We start from the raw sequence: 23,491 nt of genomic DNA on the forward strand, positions 1-23,491 counted from the left end.
TAGACAGAAACAAGCAGGCCTAGCCTATACTCAGATTGCACTGCTCTTTCTTCCAGTCATTGATCTTTTGCGAAGTGTTCTGACAGGAGTTACAAGTGTTACACTTTTTTTAAACTAAAGTACAGCATATAAAAAACCAAAAGTTCTTCAGTGCAAACATTTCACTACCCCTCCAGCATCATGTACACCTTTAGAACCCAAAATTGAGACTGTCATTTTTGACAACTGCTCTTGCTGAACATACACATTCACATTACACAGTTGTTATTTAAGTGGTGAATTCATCAGCCAACAAACTTCAGCTATATTTAATAATAAATTGACTTCACTACAAAATGATGGGATTTCACAGACACAACCTGCAGTCTAGATGCTAAACAATCATGATTACCATTCATGAGAAAATTCCTTCAGTTTCTGTAAAGATGAGTGAAGTCAGTGAACCAAGAGGCAGATTTCCCCTGACCAGAAAGCACAAGAGTTCAGTAAACAATGGCCCAGCTCAGAAGGGAGATGACAATAAAAACTTACCGGGCCATACAACTATATCAGGAATTCGCTTAAACATTCCTTCCCTGAGTACAAATATCTCGTGTAGGCAGTGGCCTGGAACACAAACAATAAGTTACCATGGTCAGACAAGAAAGTGTTGAAAGCAGCACAGTTACACAAATGAAGTTCTCTTACCATGAGCTCTGAATACCCTATCTTCTGCATCCTGGGAATATGAGATTTTAGTGGCTCTAAGATCCTGAAGAAATTCTTCATTTACAATGGATGGAGGTACATCATTAACATTTAAGGATGCCTACAATACAAGGAAATAAATAAATTTAAGGTAATTTCACTCTCACAGTATTTCTGTACAATAGAAATAATAAAAACAGGCTGACACTGATACCCAAACACATCTATTCCATATCAGAAAGACATCAGTTCTCCTTCACATCTTCAAACCACCAATCCAGCTTATCCTACTCTGCACACAAGAAGTTTTATTTCAGTAGCACATTCTTACCTTTCTTTCTCCTGATAAATACGGAGAAATATATGAGCTTATGAATGCATACTGAACAAATTCTCTTTTTAAGACTTCCCAAGGTACCAGAACACATACTAAAGCCACTACACACTGCAAATTCTTCTCCTTACAGTTCTGTTTTCACTAACACACCTCCCCTCTATGTCCTGAGATTTAAATGCAAATTGGACCAAAGCCTAATCAGAAGTCCAGAGCTAGGCAAAACTAAGATTGACTGATATAACATAACTGGCATGCATTAAGCAGACCTCACCTATAAGAAAGATCCCATAAAACCCATGCCTGAGTCACATACATAGAGGTGTCTCCATCTAAAGTCCCCAAGAACAACATCTGGGAAAGGTGTTCTTCTTTCCAAGAATCTACACAGGACATTCTGACTTACCAACAGACCATAAATCAAGATTCTGTAAACCAGAGGGAAAACCTCTGCTTAAGATTTTCTAACAGCCCATTTTCCAGGTTCTTCCAACAGATGTCTTGTCTAGTACTCTTACAGCTTCTCAAAGTGTAGACACAACCACTTAATTCTCTTTTCTGAGCTCCATTTCCAATTACTGGGCACATAAGAATGTAGTTCATGTGTCAACTTTTAAAACCCACTCAGAGAACAAGAATTCTTTACATGATCCAGATGAAAAAAAATATTTTGCAGACATTAAGTATACGATTCTTATGTGCTTTGAAGATTCCAAAAAATCATGCCTTTTTTTCTCCTTAAAAATGGAGCAAATATGAGTAATCTCCCTAAAGGAATATGTCTTCTATCACAAATGGCCTCTAATTAAAGAGTTCTTTAATTAGATAAAAAGCTTGTCTGATGACTAAAATGTAACTTCTTGACTTCAAGTCTTATTGCAAAAGAAAATGTTGGTCAAGAATCTTATTTCCTGTTAACAGAATCCGTCAAGTCTGAGAGCAGAACTGAAAGTTTTTTTACCACCATGTCTTTTATTTTAAATACACTTTTAAAATCAGGGCTTGAACAAAAATTAGTTAAAAGAGTACACTGCCATCACACTTCTTCCATGCAAGCCTTGCTGGAAAATGAACTGACACCAACCCAAAGAGAAGAATGTGCTTGCACTTTTGCTATAAAGCTGTCAGGAAAGATGGCGGAAAGAACTCATTTACAGCCCTACCATCAAAAAGTATTGTGCAGTAATGTCCCACCTAGTCAAAGAAATTTAAGACATCTCCTCGATAAGTCCTACCTATGCTTCATGACAAATGCAAACACAGAATAACAAAATGGAATTCACTGTGCTTTCCTCTTCTGAAGTTGGCCTTCTACAAAAAGTATACTCTCAATAAAGTTTTCTTTCCTAGAACAGAGTTTTTCCTATCTTTGCTCTACACAACCTTCAGAGCAGCTGATACTTTTTGCCAATATATGGCAAAACCAGCAGCAGTCTATTCTGAACAGGTTGAGTGTAAAAGTTGTGAGAGTTGATGAAGGTAAGATTTAAAGTTATCAGCAAAGTTGTATCATTGTGATGGAGTGTCCACCTTCCAAAAACTATGTAAGGTTATGGAGAAATTAAGAGTACTGACAGGAATAATTCAGAAAGAAATTGCTGCATGAGATGTTCATTAGCAATAGCTGGCATCTTTCACAGGTTCAAGTGAATAGCCAAAAGTTTGGGCTAGAATTTTCATGTGGAACATAGGACATAAAGAAAATGCAGTTTTAACAGTGATCTGAATTCTGGAAGAGCCTATGTGCCATCCTGACTTGCTTTAAGGATAATGCTGTAATTACTGAAATGAGGTGGCAGCTAAAAAATATTCATCTTGTCATCTACAAACACAGAAGCTGAAATTAAGTGTTGTTAAGTAGAGGCACTCTACTACTGAGACACCTGGATTTTAGGAGCCAGTCACAGTAAACATGATGTAAATCTGCTGCTCTTCCTATTCTGCTCTTAATGCACATTGACACAGTGCTGCTCGCTAGCCCAAAGAACTCTGATAGCAACACAGGAAACATAAGAAACAAATAGGTACCAAATAAAGATCTTCAAATGATTTGTTTTAAGAAAAACCCTCACAATCTGTAATTACATTTTAGATGTCAAACATTTTTTTCTTCATGGATTTCCACAGACAGAATTATTTCATATCAAGTTGAACACTAAGTGCCTGAAGATCTTTGTTGTCAAGAGCATGAACTACTTAACAGCTATAACAATTCCTTGCAGATGGTTTTAAGCATCTTCATTTTTATAACTTTTCCACAAGTTTTTTAATCTTTAAGTTTTAATCTCCAAGATTAAAAAGTTAATATTTATCTATAAAAATCTTATGCACAGTGACAAACAAAAATGTATCTCTATTTATGTTCATAGGACTGAAATATCTTAAAATTTGCACCCTGAAAAGCTAGTCAGGAAACCTATGTGAAATAGGTCTAAACTGCTCTCTATGTTAAGTTTGGTCTGAAAAAATAAAGAGCATTAACAGATCTTGAAGATCACAGAGGCATATTTACTGTTATTAATTAAAACACAAAAGTCACATGCAACAGGGAACCCTCCAATCTTACATGACAGAGGCAGGAGGAGATGGCACAGGAAAACAAATGAACCAAGAGATCACTCCCTACTGCTGTTCCTGTATCTGAGTTTCTTCATGCTTAGGGGATAGGAGAAGTTGAAAACCCAGCATAGCATGACAACCTGAAATACACCTTGGAGTGATGACAGCCATGAAAATGAGGGACCTGCAGCAGTATTTGAGATTAGCTATGAGAGGTCCAGGTGTATATTGGAGACTCCAAAGAGTCCCATCCCATATCAAAGTAGGCAGCCTGTTTCACATTACAAGACCATTAAAACCAGAGGGGCACAACATAACAGGAAAGCACTCAACACTGCTGGCAGATATCCTGGGGAGCTGGTCTGCAAGATGTACTGTAGAATCAGGGTATTATTAAAAAATATGTGCTTGTCCTGCAATTCTGCTTTGCTCTATCCTTTCTCTGCATGTAAAAAGGGATTAACATTTCTCTAGACCTCTGTTCACAGCAAGTTAAAGTGGCTGTCAGTTAAGACCAACCCTGCTCAACAAAAACACATCCAGATGAATTTTTCAAAACATATTGACAGGTAGAGATCCTGTAATCCACAGCAGATGAAATAATGTATTGATTAACAGAAGACTGAAGAAATACTTAGGTTTTCAGGCTCTATGAGATCAGGTGCTTCAAACTTGAACTCACTCAAGAGATGGGAAGAACCATTACCCACAGCTGGGTTGCTACAGTCACAGTACAAGCACAGCCTGCTTCCAATACTGCCTTAGCAGCTATCTAGCCAGAAACCTGAAGCTTCAAAGGGATTCTAATTAGGGAGCCAGGTCTCCTGACTCTAAGTTAAGTTACTTTTTCTAAAAAGCAAAGTATGTATGACTTCCAAAGCCCAGAACATTCCCAATGTGTTCTTTTTCTGAAAACATTCAGTTCAATCTTGAGTATCCTGGTAGTCAGTTTTCAGCACCCAGACATGTAATAAAAATTACTGTCAAATAAGAACTTTGACGTCTTTCAATACACCAGAAACACATCACAGTTTAACTTCCCTGTATTTTCTATCTCTGTTATCATGAATAACATTGATGTTGTATAAACAATTCCCTCTGGGCTAACACTTTCTACAGTCTTGAAATGCAAACTACAGGAGGACAAAAAAACATCCTGTGTTGGAAACTTTCATTTCAATAAATGTACTACCAGTTATCCTGAAACCACAAGTCATGCTAAGACATGTAAGGTTTCACATAGAAGTTCTACACCAACTTTTTTTTTCCAAAAACGTTGAAGTATTAATACATTATATTTAAATCAATTATGTGTGACAGCTGAATCATCTTTAACAGTGTGGTCTTGATTATCACCAAGACTAATGTTCAAAGGAACTGGTTCAGCTATTTACTTACTCTAGAGGTAGTTTTGTGCTCCAGACTTGCTCCAAAGGTTTTTTCTATCCATTCCTTAAAAGTTGGTAATACCATACCACCTAATCTGTACCTGAAAAGTCAATATTACATAGGGTCATTTTAAATTAAAAGAATGTATGTCAGATACACTTCTTTGAATTTTATGTATGCACAAACAGAAGTTTTAAATGGAACTCTTTACCTACGAGCCTGCAAGGCCTCTGCACATTCATTTTTCATGCAACTGCGTATTTCATTATATTTAGCTGTTCTTTACTTCACACAGAATCAAATCATTTGTCAGCACGGTATAATTTGCTTTGGCCATAAGGCTTTTCAGTTATCCCACCCCACCACTCTTTAGAAAGGTCTCTCCCTTGCAGCAGTGTAGAAAGCAGCACCCAAGTTCACATGCTGGTTACAGACAGAGGACACACTGCAATGGAAACAGCAGTCTCAGACACACAAACCCATTTCAGCACACCTTACACTTCCAAGGAAACAAACAGTATTAGAGGTTCCCCCTTCATCATCAAAATGCATCAGAATCCATCAAGCACTGTAAAATTATTTCCAGCACAAACTGTCTGGCAAGAGCCTAGCCATGTGACAAATGCAGACTTAGAGACAAGGGACAGAGGATCCAGTTTTGACCACATGCACCACATGTGAAAACACAGAAGGCTGGGGACTGAAAACACTGAAAACAGCAAGAAACTACTGCTACTAATTGTATACATATACACACCTTCAGCATGTTTATGTTTGTGTGTTCAAAAGTATTCCCAGAAGAGAGAAGAAATAAGATCTTCCTTTGACATTAAGAGCTTTTAGCAGCTGAGAATCCTTACCATAGTCATCACCTGGGTGACTGCATTAGACCTAAGTGGGTCTTCCCTCTAAGATCACTCAGTCAGTGTAAATCCAGTTATGACTCTGTCCTTCACAGCTGGTGCAACCAACTCTACAACTGAGTCACCTGTTACATAAAATGATCAATTCTTTTTGTTTCCTCATCTCAACTACCCCTCCAGCTCTTCTTCTGACAAACTTCCTGCTCTACTCCTAGAATTAAAAGGCAACAACCTTAACTGAAGCCAGACTCTTCAGCATGGAAGAGAGTATTCAGTGATTCCTCCTATGACAGCTGTTATTGTTTCATCAAACTCATCCAAAAATTAAGTGAAGTTTTTGAAGAGGAAAGTGCAATAAGCAATGAAAATTTAGTGCATTTGCATCAAGAGTTTGCAAGGAAGGCAGAGACCCAGGTCAGCTTGGTGTGTTTTCTTCTCCAGACCTACTTCTTAGTATTGCCAAACTATCATTACAGCTGGATTGTGAGGGTAACCTTAATCACTTACTCAAAGGACAACTAAAACTATCAGAAACCCCAAAACTTTTAAGTCAAGACACAGACAGAAGTCACAGCATAGAAGAAGTTAGTTTACTGCAATACATGATTGATCAGTAGGCAAGCTTTGTATGCACACACTGAGGGTGCAAGAAGACCCCCAAAAAACACCTGCCACAGACACACTCAAAAAAACAGCTTCAGTTGCTCAGACTAGCAAGTACCATCTATCCCTGTGGGGATGGCAGAGTCCATAACAAAAAAGATCATTTGACACATGGTCTGTAGGGAAAGTCAACACAACTTTCATAAAGGGGAATCCTGTTTCACTAATCCTTGGAGATTTATCAGGGCGTAAAACCAGAAAGTGAATAAAAGGGATACAATGAACATGAAATCCCACACTCCTTTATATTTCCACAGGTGTTCATCCCAAAAGTTATTTAAGAAAAGACACTGCTACAGTACTGAAGAAAAGGTTCTTCTACAGGCTGAAGGATAACATAAGTTTAAGTTGAGAAGCAAAGGACAGGCTTTATTGATCACACTGATAGGAACTCAGGACCTTAATAAAAAAACTAAGCAGACAAAAACTATGGAAGCTAAGGTAATTGCAACAGCTGAAAGAAAAGCACTATTGCATGTTTGGTAGAACCCCACTGGCAGTCAGTATCATGGCACCTTCACTGACCACAGTGCTATGCATTATCTGGGCAGGGGTAAGAAAGAAGAGAGTTCATCTCTTTCTGCTGCTCTGTAGAAAACTGCTGTATCCACACCTTGAGTGCTGCACACAGTTTTTGTCCCTGTCTCCAGAAAGATCTAGTGGAGCTGGAGAGGGTGCAGAGAACTGTACAGACCAAAGGGCCTTACAGGCAGAGATTGAAGGGCCCCAGACACCACAAGCATGGAGAGAAAATGCAAGAGAGGATATAACTGAGGCTTATAATCAATAACCCAGTAGGTAGGCTGAAGAACTATCATCCACCTAGTCCTGCAAAACAGTAAGGGATGCTTGTTGCAAAACACAGGTACTGCACACAACCAGAACTCAAGCTTGCTGCCACTGGCTGCTGCATAGGCAGGCAGTATGAGCAGACTTGAGGTTATTAGACAAACTGACGGACAACAGACCTGTTAGTGGGTACTGAAAGCATGAGGCATCTACACCACCTGTGCAGATGCTCATTCTCCTGTTTTCATGTCAAACACTCCTTTTGCCACTGTGGCAAACTGTTTCAAAGAAATTGTACTGGTGTGGCCCAACAAGGTATTTCTAATGTTATGCCTCAGCTAGAGACAGCGTGGATGTGGAAAAAACCCCATCCTTCTAGAATATGTACATATCAGTCACACAGCAGTCAAGAAGCGTTGATGCTTCCTCCTGAAAAAAACAGAATTCCTGACCTTCTTTCTTGTTTAGTGTGCTTTGATTTTCTGTACACAATCTCCCTAATATTATACAGTGAACAAGGCTTTGCATTTTTATTTGGGCCTGAAATCAAAAAACTAACAACTGAAGTGCTCAAGGTCCCAGTTAGGTTTTTGCAGTTTTGACTCAACTAATTCATGCAAGTTTACAGACTCAAAGACTAGAAAGGAATTTTTAGGAAAGACAGAATTTGTTTCTCTTCTGCCTTCTTTTAACTCTTATGGAAACTGTATTTTTTAAAAGAGGGAAGAGACTGTAAGGTTACTTTCTACTCAGGAAGGAAAAATCCCAAACCACAAAGATGGCAATAGGTTTAAATTCCACTGGAACAAAATTGAGAGATCCCCAAGTAGACTTAATTTTAATGTCGTTCTGCAAAAATGTATTTCTCAGAAAAGCAAGCTTTTTAAGTTCAGAGGACAAAGTAGCTCCATGTACAGTGGTTAAGAAATCCAAAACAAAGTAGAAATTTAATAAAGCAACTAGTTGATGCTCAAGAGATTCTCAGAGCTGCACTACCATGCTGCATGTTATCTAAAAGCTTTATAACATGGTGCAGATTCCCAGCGTGATTTCATTAACCCACAGATTATATCAAGTTACAGAGAAGACTCACATTAATTTGTCTTTATAACATTTTTAATAAACATTTCAATAAGCCCCACAGTCTGTTTTACTATGTCAGACTCCTGTGTATAGACTTCCATAAACCTGTTAAATGCAGAATAACCTATCCTATGAAATGAAGCAACTTCTTTGCCTTCTTTGAATTAACTGTACTGTGCAGCTTTTAAACTCTTTTCAAATAAACCACTAAATAAGATACTTCATTTACATAAATTTTCAGCTTACCTTTTGCCTGTGAATTCTGCTTGACCCTTCTTATTGAAGATGAATTTGGAGTCATTATATCCCCATCCATTCCACTTCAAAAGTTCTTGCCTTAAGGGGAAAAAAATGAGTGACAATATTAGCATACTGCAGATCCAAAATGCTTTTCTGTTATATGGTTTTGGGAAAAAGTGTTACCAGACAGCAATTCAAGAAATCAAGTACACATCAAAAGTGTATAGCTTAGAGCCAAAAGGAATTCTGAAACCACAGCCATTACTCCTTCAGATTGCATCCTACAACTTGAAAGACCAGATGCTCTATAAAAGGAACCACCAGCTTAAGGCATTGCACACTGTATTGAATCATAGAATCATTAAGGTTGGGAAAGACCTTTAAGATCATTATTTCCAACCTTTCACCAACCACCATGCCAACTAAACCACAGCAATAAGTGCCTCATCCAGTCATTTCCTGAACACTTTCAGGGATGGTGACTCCACCACTGCCCTGGGCAGCCTGTTTCAATGTCTGGCAGCCCTTTCAGCCAAGAAATTCCTCTGATGTCCAACCTGGACCTCTCCAGGTGCAGCTTGAGGCCATTTCCCCCCATCCTGTGTCTCCTGTTACCTGGGAGAAGAGGCTGACTCCCACCTGGCTACAGCCTGCCAACAGGGAGCTGAGAAGAGTGACAAGGTCACCCCTGAGCCTCCTCTTCTCCAGGCCAAACACCCCCAGCTCCCTCAGCCACTCCTTATCAGACCTGTGCTCCAGAGCCTTCACCTGCTCCACTGCCCTTCTCTGGATAACTCCAGCCCCTCCATGTCTTTGTTGTTGTGAGGGGCCCAGGATGCAAGGTGTGACCTCACCAGTGCTGAGAACAGGGGATGATCACAGCCCTAGCTCTGCTGGCCACACCATTGCTGATGCAGGCCAGGATGCCACTGGCCTTCTTGGCCACACCCTGGCTCACTCCAGCTGGCTGCTGACCAGCACCTGAAGGTCCTTTTCTGCTGGGCCACTCTGCCCCCAGCCTGTAGCAGTGCATGGGCTTGTGGGGACTGAAAGGATTTGTCTGTTTGCTTTTTTCCTGTGTAGAGAAAGAGGATTAGATCACTAGAGACACAGTGATATTTTCCAGTTGGCAAAGGTAAGGTGTGAAAGATGCTTGGTTTTCACTCTTTACATAAAAATCAACATACAAATAGGTAAGATCTAAATATTTTCAGAGTAAAAAAGACATTTAGTATTTAAATTTATTTTCTTGACAGAGAATAATGATTTTAGTTGCTTGCCATCAGTACTGCAATCCCACAGCATTCTTAACATTCAGTTGATGAGGACCTCTGAGACACATTTGGACTGAGAGTCATAAACAACAAAACCTTAAGAAGTGCAAGAATAACAAATACAACCAGAATGTGACAGCAAAACTATAAATATATCAAAACTAAACTAACAACTGCCAAAATGAAAGCAGAAAATTGAAAAATCTTAAGCACAACCATATCAGAGAAACTCTTCATTATGATAAAGTCATCAGAACTGTATCAGTGTATTTAAGTGTATCAGTGTATTTAACTCTAGAAGTGTATTTAAGACTTAAGAAATACACTACTAGTAATTACACATTCATCAAGCTTTGCTTTAAAAGCTTGCCATTTATTTACATTACAAATGAAATTACTAACCTAGAAACTGAATTTTAGTTAAAAGAACTGTATCTTAAAAATTCTATCAAAAGATCATTCACCTCCCTGCCCTATATACAGTAAATGTAGCTCTTACTCTGACTGCCTAAGAGTGAGATGATATGGGGTGACCATTTCAAAAAGACCTTGTGATTCAGAGAAAGCACTGCCTCAATCACTTCCAGCTCCAGCATTACATGCAAGATAACCATGTGATGATTGATTACCAAAGGCTTTCATTATAAATGTATTATTAACACAGGCTGCTGACATACTATCAGTGCAATTCAATAGACTTGGCTCAAACTAAATCTATTTCCTTCAAACTGCCTGTATGCAAGATTTTAATTAAACAAATGGAAAAAAGCCATGGTCAGGTATTTCATTACAATTGTTTGATTCAGACATTTCAACCAGCCTTTGAGAAATCTGGCACTAAAAGCAAACTTATCAGTCACTGAGTACTGAAATGACTCAATACAGTATTGTGAAATAGCCAGTCTGTATTGTCCTTCCATACTGAAGAATCAATTCTAAAATTTCAGCCAAAATTAAACTGAGCAGAGCTGTCCAGATAGAGAAGCCTCTTCTGCTGCCTGCTCTCTCTGATCTTTACACATGTAGGGTTCACTCAGGAAAGGACAAGGATGCACTCATGTTCCATAGCATGGGAATGCCCTGTGCCATTGTGCTGTTGAGACATATTATCAAAAAGGGTTCTTACAGCATGTTATGCAGACTTGCCCATTTTTACCCTTATTTCTATGTATGTATACTTATAAATGCTGCATATATTTGTATGATGGTCCACAAAGAATCCAAGTCACACACAGTGGAGCTGCTCCCAGCTGAGAAGAAGGTGACATAGAATTGGCCAGCTCAAGACTTTGTTTTTTTAACTAAATGTTCCATTCAAATCCCCACTACAGTCCTCCTCAAGGGAAGATTTCTCCCTCTGCTGACTAAATGCAGTATTTCTATATACCTGACTTCTGTAGTTTGTTGAATCCTGTGAAGTCAGAACAGACTTGATATTACTAAGCAAAATTGAGGAAGGCTCAAACTTCCCCTCTTGCAAGGCAGTGCCAAATAAATATGCCAACAATGATGCATGAAACAGGCTAGAGAAACTACCTGCAAATCTGGAGACAATCAGAGCGCAAGACACAAAAGGCCAGGCCCCAAAGAAACTGGTGACATGAGATAAACTGATAATGGCCAGGCTTGAAACTATCATTAGTGCTGATATCAGTACAGATACTTCCCACAAAATCATGGGGAGGTATTATTAATTAAGGACACAAAGACAGATTCAGATATGAGGCTTTTCTGCTACACTAACCACATTCCCATCTGCTTGCCTGTTCTAAAGGCCTAATTTCCTAGGCTGGTGTTAAACCACCTGGCACTTTGTTCAGGCTCTAAAATACAGAACAGAGTTTAAGAGTTTTAACTCCTTAGAGTTTATTTTCTGGTTGAACTATTCCTGAGTAAAATTAAGTACACAAAGCTTTACTCTGCCAGACAACACAACTCCCATCATTGGTGTGATGATAATAATTAAATTAAAATCTAAGATAACAGCTTGCATGTTTGTAGAAGAATAGCTGACCCAAACATCTTGGCTACCTTGTAACACAAAGGCAGGGGATTTCACACCACCACACACAATGGGCAGTACTAGATCTTCTGGCAGGTAAACACCAGAACAAGAAACTTAAGCATCCGATTTTTATATTCAAAACTCTACTGAGCAAGTCTGAGGTTTCTATTTGGAGACAGGAAGGGCTGTTTTTGGAATGAGTATGCTGCACATAGATGTTGCATGTGTAGCAAGATATAATTTATGCACCCTTCTGGTTTTCTTCACAAGACTCCTTTCCAAGAATATATATATATAGCCAAGACTCTTACCAACATCTGACATTATTCTCACTTTAAACTGTTGTTGTAGTATTGTACCCAAACTGTCTTATTTAAAGACAACACCTTTCCTATTCAGTACATTTGCTTCAACAAAATATCAAGCTCATTAACTATCTCATTTTTGACAGAAATGTGAAATGCTTTAGTCAGAAATAGTAGAAACAGACCACCTTCTAACTTAAATGATAGAAACTCACTACTGAAATATACAAAGTACTACAAATCAAACCTTAAGGTTTTTAATGTGTGTGTTTGTATATATACATGAAATTATATTGCCTGAAATAAAACAAGTCACCATGGAAGCAGTGACAATAGATTAACACAGCATGACTAGTTTAAGTGAATTTAAATATTCTACTTTCATTACAATGCCCAACACTAAAATACTAGTTTGACTCACTAGATAAGGATTTTTACAGTTGAGGGGCAGGAGGGTGGCCCCCAGCCCACCAGGTGAACTAGTGCTCCTGAAGAATGCAGTCACTCAAGCCCTTGGGACTACACTATTTCAACTACTTCAACAAACTGTACCGGCCAGCACTGTTCAAATCTTAGGTTTTAGAGATTGGCACAGTGACTGGATGAGAAAGTTCTCATCTCTCCCACAGGAAGCTGAAGGATAAGCACAGAGTCTCCCACAGATAGCCAAGGCTTCTTTGGAGAAGCAAGATGAATGTGCAGTTCAGTCCAGCTGGAGAAATGTGACTCAGGTGGAGCAAAGCCCAGATGCTCCCATCAGTTTCCTCACAATAACCACTGACACTGTCATTTCAATCACCAGTGGACACTCAGCATGAAAATCCCATGCACATAAAATATTCACAAGCACTTCTGTTGCACAATGGAAGAGCCAGCAGATTCCTGGAAATCAGTTTAAAGTGGCAATTTTAAGGGCTCCCACATGGGCTTAAGCACCAGTATTTGCCTAATGTAACACAGTCTTGCAAGTTGTAGAGTTCTTGCAAAACTCAGTGTGTGGGTGCAGTAATACTGAGGCAGTACTATGGTGGTAAGGTGTTACAAGACATTACCCAAGGAACAATTCCTCAGAGCCTACCCCAGATGGACTTTGGGTTACCCATCCACCCCCCAGCTGGAAATTCAGAACCCTTTCCATGGGTGGTACCAGAAGATCCCTCTTCCTCTCCCCTGGAGCAGTGTCTCTGTTCAGATTATAGTCACACTTCTAAACCAAGCAACACTCAAGAGTGCTTCTGAAGCCAGCAGTAAATCAGCATCAGGTGCCTGAAATAAACAAAGAACATGCAGCCCAAGGAATTGTTTCAAGAACTGCTTTGTGAAAGCATTGTTTATCTGGAGAGGAATGCCATGCTCCAGGCAGAGAGTATCTGCTCTGTTTGTCATTCTTATGCTTTTTCCCTCTTGGAAGACCTTCCCTGCAGCAAACCCAATATAATTGTTCTCAAGGCTGAAGTCCAGTAACACCTGTTTTATAACCTTAGACACATTCTAAGTTTGTGTACTTACCGCTGCCTTTCAAACTGATTCCAGGAAATGTATCCATAAAGATCAGTCAAAGCTATTTAGACTTTGGGGTCTGTAGTCCACACTTCCAGCTAAGCCCCTGCAGCTGCACATACATCAATTCAGTTGCTCTTCTGTTTGCTGACTACCTAATACAACACAAACCTGGGCTCCTAATTACAGTTTAAACCTACAGCAGCAAATGCAGACAACCAGATTTTAGGCATAACATCAAGGGTTTAGGTACCCAAAAACAGAGTGCTTTTCTTTAAACTGTTTTGATAAAACAAGTGTTCACTTTCCTTACACATGTTCTTAGCCTTGACTATTTCATTACTCTTCATTTCACCACAGTGTAATTAAAAAAGCCCCAAGGAATAAGGAAATTAGTGTTTCTCTAGTGTTCTTCCACAATAAATAAAGTCAATTAGGGTGAATTAAAGATCAAGCAAAGCCAAGACATTATAATCATTCTTCTCAGTAAACACTTGGCCAAATTATGATTCTTATCTGACAGAATACTTCACTAGAAGCTCTCTCTATTCCACCTACTACTTCAGCTGACACCAGTTTCACTTTTATCTTTGAAGAGACTGCTCTACTACAAAATGCACACACATGGCTACTTCCAGGCAGTAAATGAGACAGCCCAAAGAGATCAGTCCTTTGAGAAGTATTTTCTGAAAGCTTGCAAAATCAGGAGTTTTGCTTTGCTGTCTTAAAAGAAATAACTTAATGAAGGAATCAACTGTCTGCCATTTTTCTGTGCAAGTAAATTCAGTTCCTGGACACCTTTTACCCACCCCATAGAGAACCTTTTAGCATGCTTTGTAGCAAATACATCACAGCTCAAGAAAACTTTCTGGCCTACACCATCAACTCCAATGGTGTTGCACAAATAGCCCAGTTTGGGATATAACAACACTATAGAGGCATTAGCTTGTCCATCACATTCAACCTGCAATTAATTTTTATATTCCACATTATTTATTTTCTACAAAGAGGTACACTAACACTTCAGGAAAGTGTTGACTGCAGTCTAGTACACTACTGATCTCCTTACTTTGCTTCAGCTCAAAGTAGCTTCTAGTCCAAGTAATTACTTTAATCTATTGCATTATCAGATTATTCTAATTCTATTCAGTTTAAATAAATACATCAAGTTTAAATAAACAGCTATATACATATTCATTTTCTTGTACATAACAGTTCAGATGTCAGTAGAAATCAAACAGCTGATCTACAAAGTCTTTCAGTTTGTGCTGCAAACTGCTACTTATTTTCATACAATAATCTGTATTGAGCTCCACATATTAAACACTTCACACTTTCATCTAGGTTCTTCTAACAAAATTTAGCTAATGACTATATCCAGTTTGGCTTACTTGGTATCAAATGATCTAACAATACATACTGGGTTACTTGAATTTTTATAGACTTCCTATATTTCATCTTCCTGACACGCAACTACTTGGAGCTGTGTGTTAGACACGAATTGCTGTAACATATGAAGTCACTTTTACCATCAGATTATGACACTTTTTCATGTTAATGTTTCCATGAGAGAATCTTTTTTATCTGTCCCTCAAGTATTAACTTTGACTAACAATTAATTGCTTTGATGCAATCACAGAACCTCCTGTGAACTGCCACACCTTCCTCAATGCAACAGCTTCTTACTCTTCTGATTTCTTAAGACTGGTGTGAAGTGCCACCAGCCCTTTCCTTCCCCATCCTTTTTCATCACCTTAAACTCAGAAATCAGCTACACCAGGATACAGCTTAGCACCACGTGTTGCTTAAACACCGCTCTCTAAGGGTTGAAGTCTGTATTATAAAGATTGCTCTGAGTATTGGGGGTAAGATACAAAGCCTCTCTGAAGACACTGTTATATTCAAGTAGTACCAATTCTTTAGGCGTTAGTTCATGTTGCTGCAAAACAATATCATAATCATTATCAGCAAGAATTGCAAGGGTCTGTATGAAGAAGGTTCAGCAACATTAACACATTGCCCTGAACAACCTGCCTGTGAACTCGACATGCAGCTCACTACACACTCATCCCTTAGTTTACCCTGTGTAACACTATGCCCATAATAATTAAAAGATATTCACAAGCCTCTCTTCATCCCCTAGGAAAGCAGCTTCTCCACAGAGAGAGGATAATCAGGAGATCCTCTCCGGCTTTCTGTTGCTCTAGCACAGAATCAATTTTAAGCCTACAAGCTACTGAGTCAACATTTAGTTGAACTTCATCAATTAGCCCCTTTAACAAAGACCAAATTATTGAAAGCTTGAGTAAGTTATACTATACAAGTTTTGATGAGCTCAGCATCAGTGCATATTCCTTCTATAAGGGAGTCTAACTTTTGAGCACACCCAGCAGTTACCCTGGTACAACTCTGTTCTAGGAATTTGTAGCACCTGACTGCTTCCAAAGCAGTACAAGTTGAACACTTCATGTATACACAGTTATTCTGAAGATTAAGTAAGTTTTCAATTCAAGTCTCACCAGCAAAGTGAACTTACCAGTCAACAAAAGTCAACAGCATAACATAAAAGGACAGGCAAATTTCAAGGAAGAGCTATTTTCAGCTCAACTGTCTTACCAACTTTTTCAGCATGCCTATAATCCTCTTCAGGCTTCAACACACATTGTGTAACTATGATTCCAGCTTTCAATGCAACACTCAATTAAAATATTACATTTAAGCCAGGAACGCCACTGAGAAATAACATCTCTCTACTCTTACAGTGCCTAAGATTCCCCTCAAGAGGGTACTCAGACAAATACATAGTTACTTGTCTTTTGAGGAATTTTCCCATCTCAATAACTAAAACTTGAAGAAGTAGAAAGTGTATTATAATCCTTAAACACATCAATATGCAAATGCATTGCTCAGTCTTCCAAGGCATTTTTATTTGGAAGCAAGAAGAATTGGATGAGACCCACAGACTTTCAGCCAATACCATGTACCCTCCATCCTCCCCTGGCTGGTGAGAAATAATGTCTGGATAAGATCTTTAGCAGTTTGGTCATTGAACTACCAACAAGAAAGTCATGTTTCCAAAGGCCACTGTCTACTGACTATTAGAAAAACAGCCAGAAAAGCCAGAAAAAAAATTCTGTCATCACAGACCTAAAGTACTACAAAGGGTTTTTTTTTTTTTTCCATCAAATAAAGCCATTTACTTGCAGAAGAAATGGAACATGAGAAGAGTGCACCTGAGTCTGCTAAAGTAGTGTCTACAGCTTTGCTACTATTTCAGACACTACAGGAAAGATGCAACAGGTGTAAAGAACAAAAATTTTGTTTAAGGTATTTTGGCTACAGCTTTGCTAGGAAAAATTAACGTAACAGTTCAAAAGAGGCAGCAGAGCTGAATCAGCATTCAACAGACTACAAGAAAACATCATCCAGCTTTGCATTGTCCTAATATTACCAAAAAGAGGCATGCACTGTCTCTAGGTCAGCTATTTTTACTAAGTTCTTCCAGCAACCTTCTTGGCCTCACAAATAAAAATCAGCTCCAGATTAGCTGCAACAAGACTCAGGCATTCATGACTTGCCCCCCCCCCCCACCAGTGTAGGCAACAGAACTTTCTCCTCCACCACTCCAAAACCTGGGTATCATCCTCAAACATGAGCTCAACCAAGATCCTCATATCCTAGCTACACTGAAGTCTCAATTTTCACATGCAGCATCTTCAGTGTGTTTCAACCATATCTCAGATGTTCAGACAGAAACTTAGGACTGAGATAAAGCTCCCTTTAAGTTTTTTGTGTTTCTACACATACAAATAGGCTGGGCTCTAAGTACAGCAAGAAGGTTGTACCTCTGGTGAAGAACAAGCTAAGCTTTCCCTTACACTCCCACAGCAAATTTTTATTCTGACTCCAGATCAAGTTACCTAGAGTAAAAACACTAACCCATTATGATCCTATAGCAAGTCCTAATAGGGAAGAGCAATGTCAGTAACTTGTAATAGTAGAGATGTTAAGTTCCCCAAGCCTGTGTTTCCACAGAGAAAGAAGCCAGCTTTCAAGTCACAGGCATTTTCACAGAAGTTTGTTTCTCCTGCTCTTTACAGATGCAATAACTGGCTGCAGAAATTATACAGCAATCCATTTAAAATAAATCCCTGAAAAATAACTAAGCTGGTATTTTTCTGGAAATAGTTATTTCTTCCTGGATTCACACCAAACAAAAACTCAATATGGAAGGCAACTTCAGAACAACCCATTTGTCCCAGTGAGCAGCACAAGCATCAAATTCCCCTCAATGATAACTAACTGCTTTCAAAGTGTTCACATCCGACTGCATGTGCATGACAGCTCAGTCCTCCCAAAGCAGGCACGCTCAGCTTGTGACCGTAGGCCACAAACTGCCTGTCAGGAGAATCCAGGCTGTTCCTTGCTCTCTTTTTGAAAAGGCTGAGAGCAAAGCATGGGCTGAATGCATTTTCCTCAAACGAGGAACAGCTCCTCTATTCACTGCTTGCCCAGTCTGCCTCTGGACTACCCCCATGCACTAACACACTAGTTCCTGCCCACAGCTCAAGAGAGAACAGGAGGCTGTCTGAAACCTAAGACTTAAAATGCTCTTGTAAGATAGCAAGCCAACACACACATACGGAATCCACATCTGAGAAATGGGGAGCAGTAAAAGAAAGTCACAAAACTAATACAAGTCCACCTCAGCAGAAAGGGGGCCACATAATAATAAGTTATATGGAACTACATAATGGTATTATAACCACAGCATTTTTAAAAAATTCTAGCAGAAAAACAAATCCAAGAGCCAGTGAAATAACTGTGACCTAGAGAATTTGATTGTCTTCCCTTGGTGTCATAAGAACTGACTCCTTACTACTACACACAGCAAACACCAGAAAAAGTATTTCATAGCTTTAAAATTATTCATTTCTAAGAAACTTTTATTAGAACCTAATGCATGAGCACACTCTGCCAGTATTCACATCAGCTGAAGGCTTCTGTGAACAGGGGAGGACTGAGAGACCAGACACAGACCTTGGTCTTCACACGTGCTGCAATCCTCATTAGAGCAGCCTCAAGTATTTTACAAAAACAAAACTTCTCCATCACATCTGCAGACGTGAATCAGATGACCATGAACGACTTCCCATTTTATCACCATCCCACTTACTACAGAAACAGGTAAGAGGCTGAAGACCACCTTCTTTCGCTGTGCTCCAGTGCCCGCAGCGGCGAATGGCTTCATCCATGTACATCACCCGCGAGCGGCACCTGCCTCACCCTCCTCCCGCCGCTCCTTCCCGCCCGCCGGAGCCCAGCTGCTCCCGCAGAGCCCACGCGGGGCCTCCCCGGGCCCCGCCGGCCCGCGCCCGTTCCCGCCGGGAGCAGAGCGCTGCCAGAGCCCGGCCCCGGCCCGCAGCCCCGCGCTCCGGGAGACCGCCCGGCCCGGCCCCGCCGGCGCGGCCCGCGGGGACCCCCGCCCGCACCCACCGCTTCTTCGGGATGGAGCCGGAGGCCGGCCCGGCGGAGCCGCCCTGCGCCTTGCAGGGGCTCGGGGAGAGCGCTCCCCGCCCCGGCGCCCGCGGCGAGCCCCGCAGGTGCCCGGAGATGATGCGCAGCCGCCGCCGGGCGGAGGACGGGGAGCCGCCGCCGCCTCCCGCTGCCTCCCCGGCCGCGGCCGCCATCGCTTCCGTGTTGTGCCGCGACCGCCGCCGGGTGAGAGGGCGCGCGGGCGGAAGGCGCCGCCCGGCGCTCCCCGCGCGGGCCCCGCCGCACCGCCCGCCCCCCCCCGGCCGCAGGGAGCCCCGCGCCGCTCGCTCCCCGTGCCCCGGCGCGGCCCGCGCGTCCTGCCGGAGCTCCTGCCGCGGCAGCGCTGGGCTCGGGGGGCAAACCGCAGACAGAGAGACAGAAAGCGTTTATTAAAGATTTCCCGCCTCCGGTGCTGTAATTACAGCCCCTCTGGGTCGCTGAACAAACTTGAGAGAACACAAAGGTGTCCTTTAGAGATGAGGATTGCCCAAGTTAATGATGAAATGCTAATTAATGACAATAGCATAGGCGGGTTACTTAAGAAATAGGTCGGTGAGGTGGCAGATAATCTACAGGTGTTGCAGATTTTATCATGGCTGTTGATAGGGCCACAAGGTCCCGGTGAGTGCGGGCTGCTGAGCCGGGTCTCTCTCTGCCTGTGCAGCCCGGCTGTCCTGGCAGGGACCGTCCTGGTCCCCGGGATCTGCTCCCCGCTCAGCCCGCGCCACGAAATGAGTGCTGAGCCTGACCGACTGCTGGCAATGCATCCCCTTCTCTAACTGGGATACCCAGCGTCGGGCCAATCCTTGCAAAAACTGACAATCCTGACCATATTTGGGACTTCTGGGAACATCTGGGATTCACTTTGTAGCATCACTTTGAAGAGGGAGAGGAACTGGGATTTAAGGGGAGATACAGATTTGATGCCAACCCCAGGTGCTTTCTGCTATGAATTTACCTCGATGCACTAGAATGCTTTGGATTTCCACTCAGGAAAGGATGTGAAAACTGGAAACATGTTAAAGTAGTACAGATGAGATGACTTTTTTCCATGAGGGAATGCAAAAACATTTAACAAACCGAGTCCCTTACAAAAGACTAAGGAAGATAGGTTATCAGTCTTCAAATATGTAAAAGACTGGTACAGAGTGAAAGGAAGCAATCAATCTGCCCTTCATGTCCCAGCTAGGTTGGTGAGAAGTAATGAGCTCAAACTGCAAGATATAAGTTCAGTATTAGCATTAGAGTACTTTCTAATGGCAGTGAAAATGAAAAACTGTTGTAGTCTGCCTAAGTAGAGAACAAAGTCACCTTCATTAGACAACGTTAAGAACGGACAACGTACATCTATCAGACATACCATTATAAGCAGTTCTGCTCAGGGCAAGGTGATGGGCTAGATGACCTGCTCAGATTAATTCCAACTTTTCCTCTGTGACATGAAGTATCTCACGCTGTTGAAGCCTACTCAGTTGTCACACAGGACCTACTTTCATGATTGGCTTTTGCCACTGACTGGCACTGACCAGCTCTTTGGAAGTCCTGAAGTGGATTGCTGCAATCTATGTGACTGATACTAATCAACTATCAATGTTGATTTATTTGTTCATTTCTTCCTCAGATGTCTGTTACCTATGTAAAATAAAATCCCATGAAAATTGATAAAGCTCTTACCCTCTTTCAAACCTCTTCTAGGGACCTCATGATACTTCAACATGGTACCTTTCCATTAAGTAAGCAATTTGCAGCAAGTTCTCCAGGGAGCAGGCTGCACTGCACAAGCAGTGGGACTTGGGCTCAGTTCCTTACCTCACATGCAATATTGGTGCTTCTTCGACTCTTAGCTCCCCACATATAAACCAAAGGTAACACTATCTCCCTAAAGAGACTGGTCTGAAGATAAACACACTGTGGACTGTGTCACAACATAGAACCAACCCCAGTAATGCCTACTGATGAGAAGCAGTTCACAAAAGCCACCCAGGTATTATTACTGTTTGTTTTGCTTTTATTCTCACCATTGTTAATTGATTTTATGCCCTTTGTGTACTTTGTCTAGGAAATAGCTTGCAATTTTCCTGGGGCAGTGATTGCACTAGTTGCAATGGGATCTCAGCCTTAAGTTAGGTTTCTGGTATTAGTGCAACATAAACAGCTGTTGTGGCAGTTCGATAGTTTGGTTATGGAGTTAAATTTCCCCCCAGTGAATAATTTGTGTACAGGTTTCTGGATTAACTCATGCATACCCACATTTAGCTGTCTGCTGCTGTGGAGGCAGTCTGTAGGGAACAAACACAGTTCTTGACTGAACTTCCACTCACATTGTTTACTGAAGTTCTGGGTATAGCTGGGGGGAATTTCAGTCACAGTTACCTAAAACTTTCCACACTGCTGAATGCTGCCAAACGGATACTAAATCCCCTGTAGTAGGCTTCACATTTTCCTAGAATGTTTCCTTGTATCCCAGTCACTTGTAAGGAACAATAGTGAGCCCATTGGTCATTTATTTGATCCTAATTGTTGAGCTTCACAGTAAAAAATTGACCTCAACTAGAATCTGATAAATAATATTTGTCATCACCTCACAACTTATTTCTCAAAAAAGTTCCAAATTAGTTTTAAAGTATGTGTGTGAATGAAGGTTTAACTGGGTATGCTAGAGACATAGGGGTATGATTTGGAAACTGTTGAGAGCCTTGTCTTTTGCAAAGCAGAGGAATAGCTAAGTCACACCTCATTTTTGTGCAACAGGAGTCTTTTCTTACAGTAAGAATGCTAAGCTCCTACCCGTGCTCTGCATGCAATCTCTGCTTCCCTTGGAAGGATGGCAATCTTCATAAAAAGCAGCAATCACATAATATGCTATCAGATTGTGAGGTCACTGCTTCTCATTTGCTGAAGTGAACCACTGGCATGTTTTCAAAAACTATATCTAATTTAACCATATAATTCATTCTGGTAAGTAGTAGTGCTGAGAAGAAAACTTAGGGAACAGGATTTTGAAAGTAATATGTTGTGACACGGAAGAAAACTCGTATCAGTAAAAATACCAGCAGATGTACAATGCAGTAGTTGGAAGCATTCTAATTGTTGTTGAGCCAAAGCAGCAGCCTTTGCCATTCCATGAGCTGTCCTGCCCACAAAACAGAGTGCATCTGTAAGCATAAGTGAGATGCCAGCTCAGTGTGACACCTCATGTCAACAAGGCCTGCATTTCCAGAATTCTGCACATGGGCATTTTCAGGAAACACAATTTTAAAGCCAGTTGACAGTGTAATACAAAATAAAGTTGCCAAAGTACTGTAAACTTTCAGAGAGGTCTTCAAAACAAGGTGTCTCAGAGTTCCATTACAGAGTGGTCCCATGGGAGACCACAGAGGGAGCATGTTCTCAGGACAAACACTGCACTCCTAGGCAACCTGCACACAGGCTGTGCAAAGAAAAGACTCTTCTGATAAATCTTCTTGCCTTGAGTGGAGTCCTGCAACAGGGTCTAGAGAATCACCGAACGTAGCATGAAAGCCCCTGAGATGCAGGTATCAGATGCAGAAAATTAATTGATGGCAAGTAGCAACTATACAAACACCTGAGAGAAGGTACAGTGTTCAACCTAAACTGTGGTAAGAATTTTGAAACATTTCAAAGAAGTTTTATAGAAGCATGAGAAAGTTCCCAGTCCTGGCAGGAAGCGCAGTGCTGTAGTACATGTCCATGCTATTCCTTTACTGACTAAATAGCAGAAAAAGTTGTGGGAATCTTTTTGTTTATTTTTCCTTTTAAAATGACATGGCTTTGAGCTACAATTCTTAATTCACCTCACTGCTTCTGAAGGCAACAGAAGAACATTATCATAATACTAGGCTTTGAGAAAATAGACATAAAGAAGCTTTTGCTTTCTAGATAAATGAAAAAGTAGAAACTAATTTTTTCAAGACTCTTCATTTCATGGTGCTGCTTGAAAGGTTTAAACAGAAGGAAACACCTATTGAATAAGGCGTGTTCCAGGTGTTCTTGCTCTCTCCAGTTCAGCCACTATTAAGATGTGATTGACACAAATGTATTAGAACACCTTTTTGTTCTGTATCCCTGTACAAAATGACACCGCCTACAGAAGAGGTGGGGTTTTGCCTGCCCTAGGTTTAGGGTGGGTGTGGGACATCCACAGCTGAATCATGGACTCAGAAGAAGCTGTTGAGGCAATAAAAGCGTGAAAAAGGCATAAGCCCTTGAGATAACCTCTGGATTACTCCTTTTTTCACCAGAGG

General features: G+C 40.9%; 1 protein-coding gene across 1 annotated transcript in view; it reads right to left on the bottom strand.

Annotated features, from left to right (window-relative positions):
* The window catches only part of AGPS (alkylglycerone phosphate synthase), a 49,209-nt gene extending 29,828 nt beyond the window's left edge, over positions 1-19,381 (bottom strand). The window contains exons 1-5 of the mRNA XM_054277873.1: positions 19,188-19,381; positions 8,614-8,703; positions 4,979-5,069; positions 688-808; positions 532-606 (exon numbers count right to left, since the gene is read on the bottom strand). Of these exons, the coding sequence (XP_054133848.1) occupies positions 532-606; positions 688-808; positions 4,979-5,069; positions 8,614-8,703; positions 19,188-19,381 (571 nt within the window). The remainder of the gene's footprint in view (positions 1-531; positions 607-687; positions 809-4,978; positions 5,070-8,613; positions 8,704-19,187) is intronic.
* Between the last annotated feature and the right edge of the window lie 4,110 nt (positions 19,382-23,491).

The sequence above is a fragment of the Melozone crissalis genome, unplaced genomic scaffold (assembly GCF_028551555.1).
Source record: "Melozone crissalis strain CALT ecotype California unplaced genomic scaffold, PUWL_Pcris_2 ptg000023l_1, whole genome shotgun sequence".
In the NCBI taxonomy this organism is placed as follows: Eukaryota; Metazoa; Chordata; class Aves; order Passeriformes; family Passerellidae; genus Melozone; species Melozone crissalis.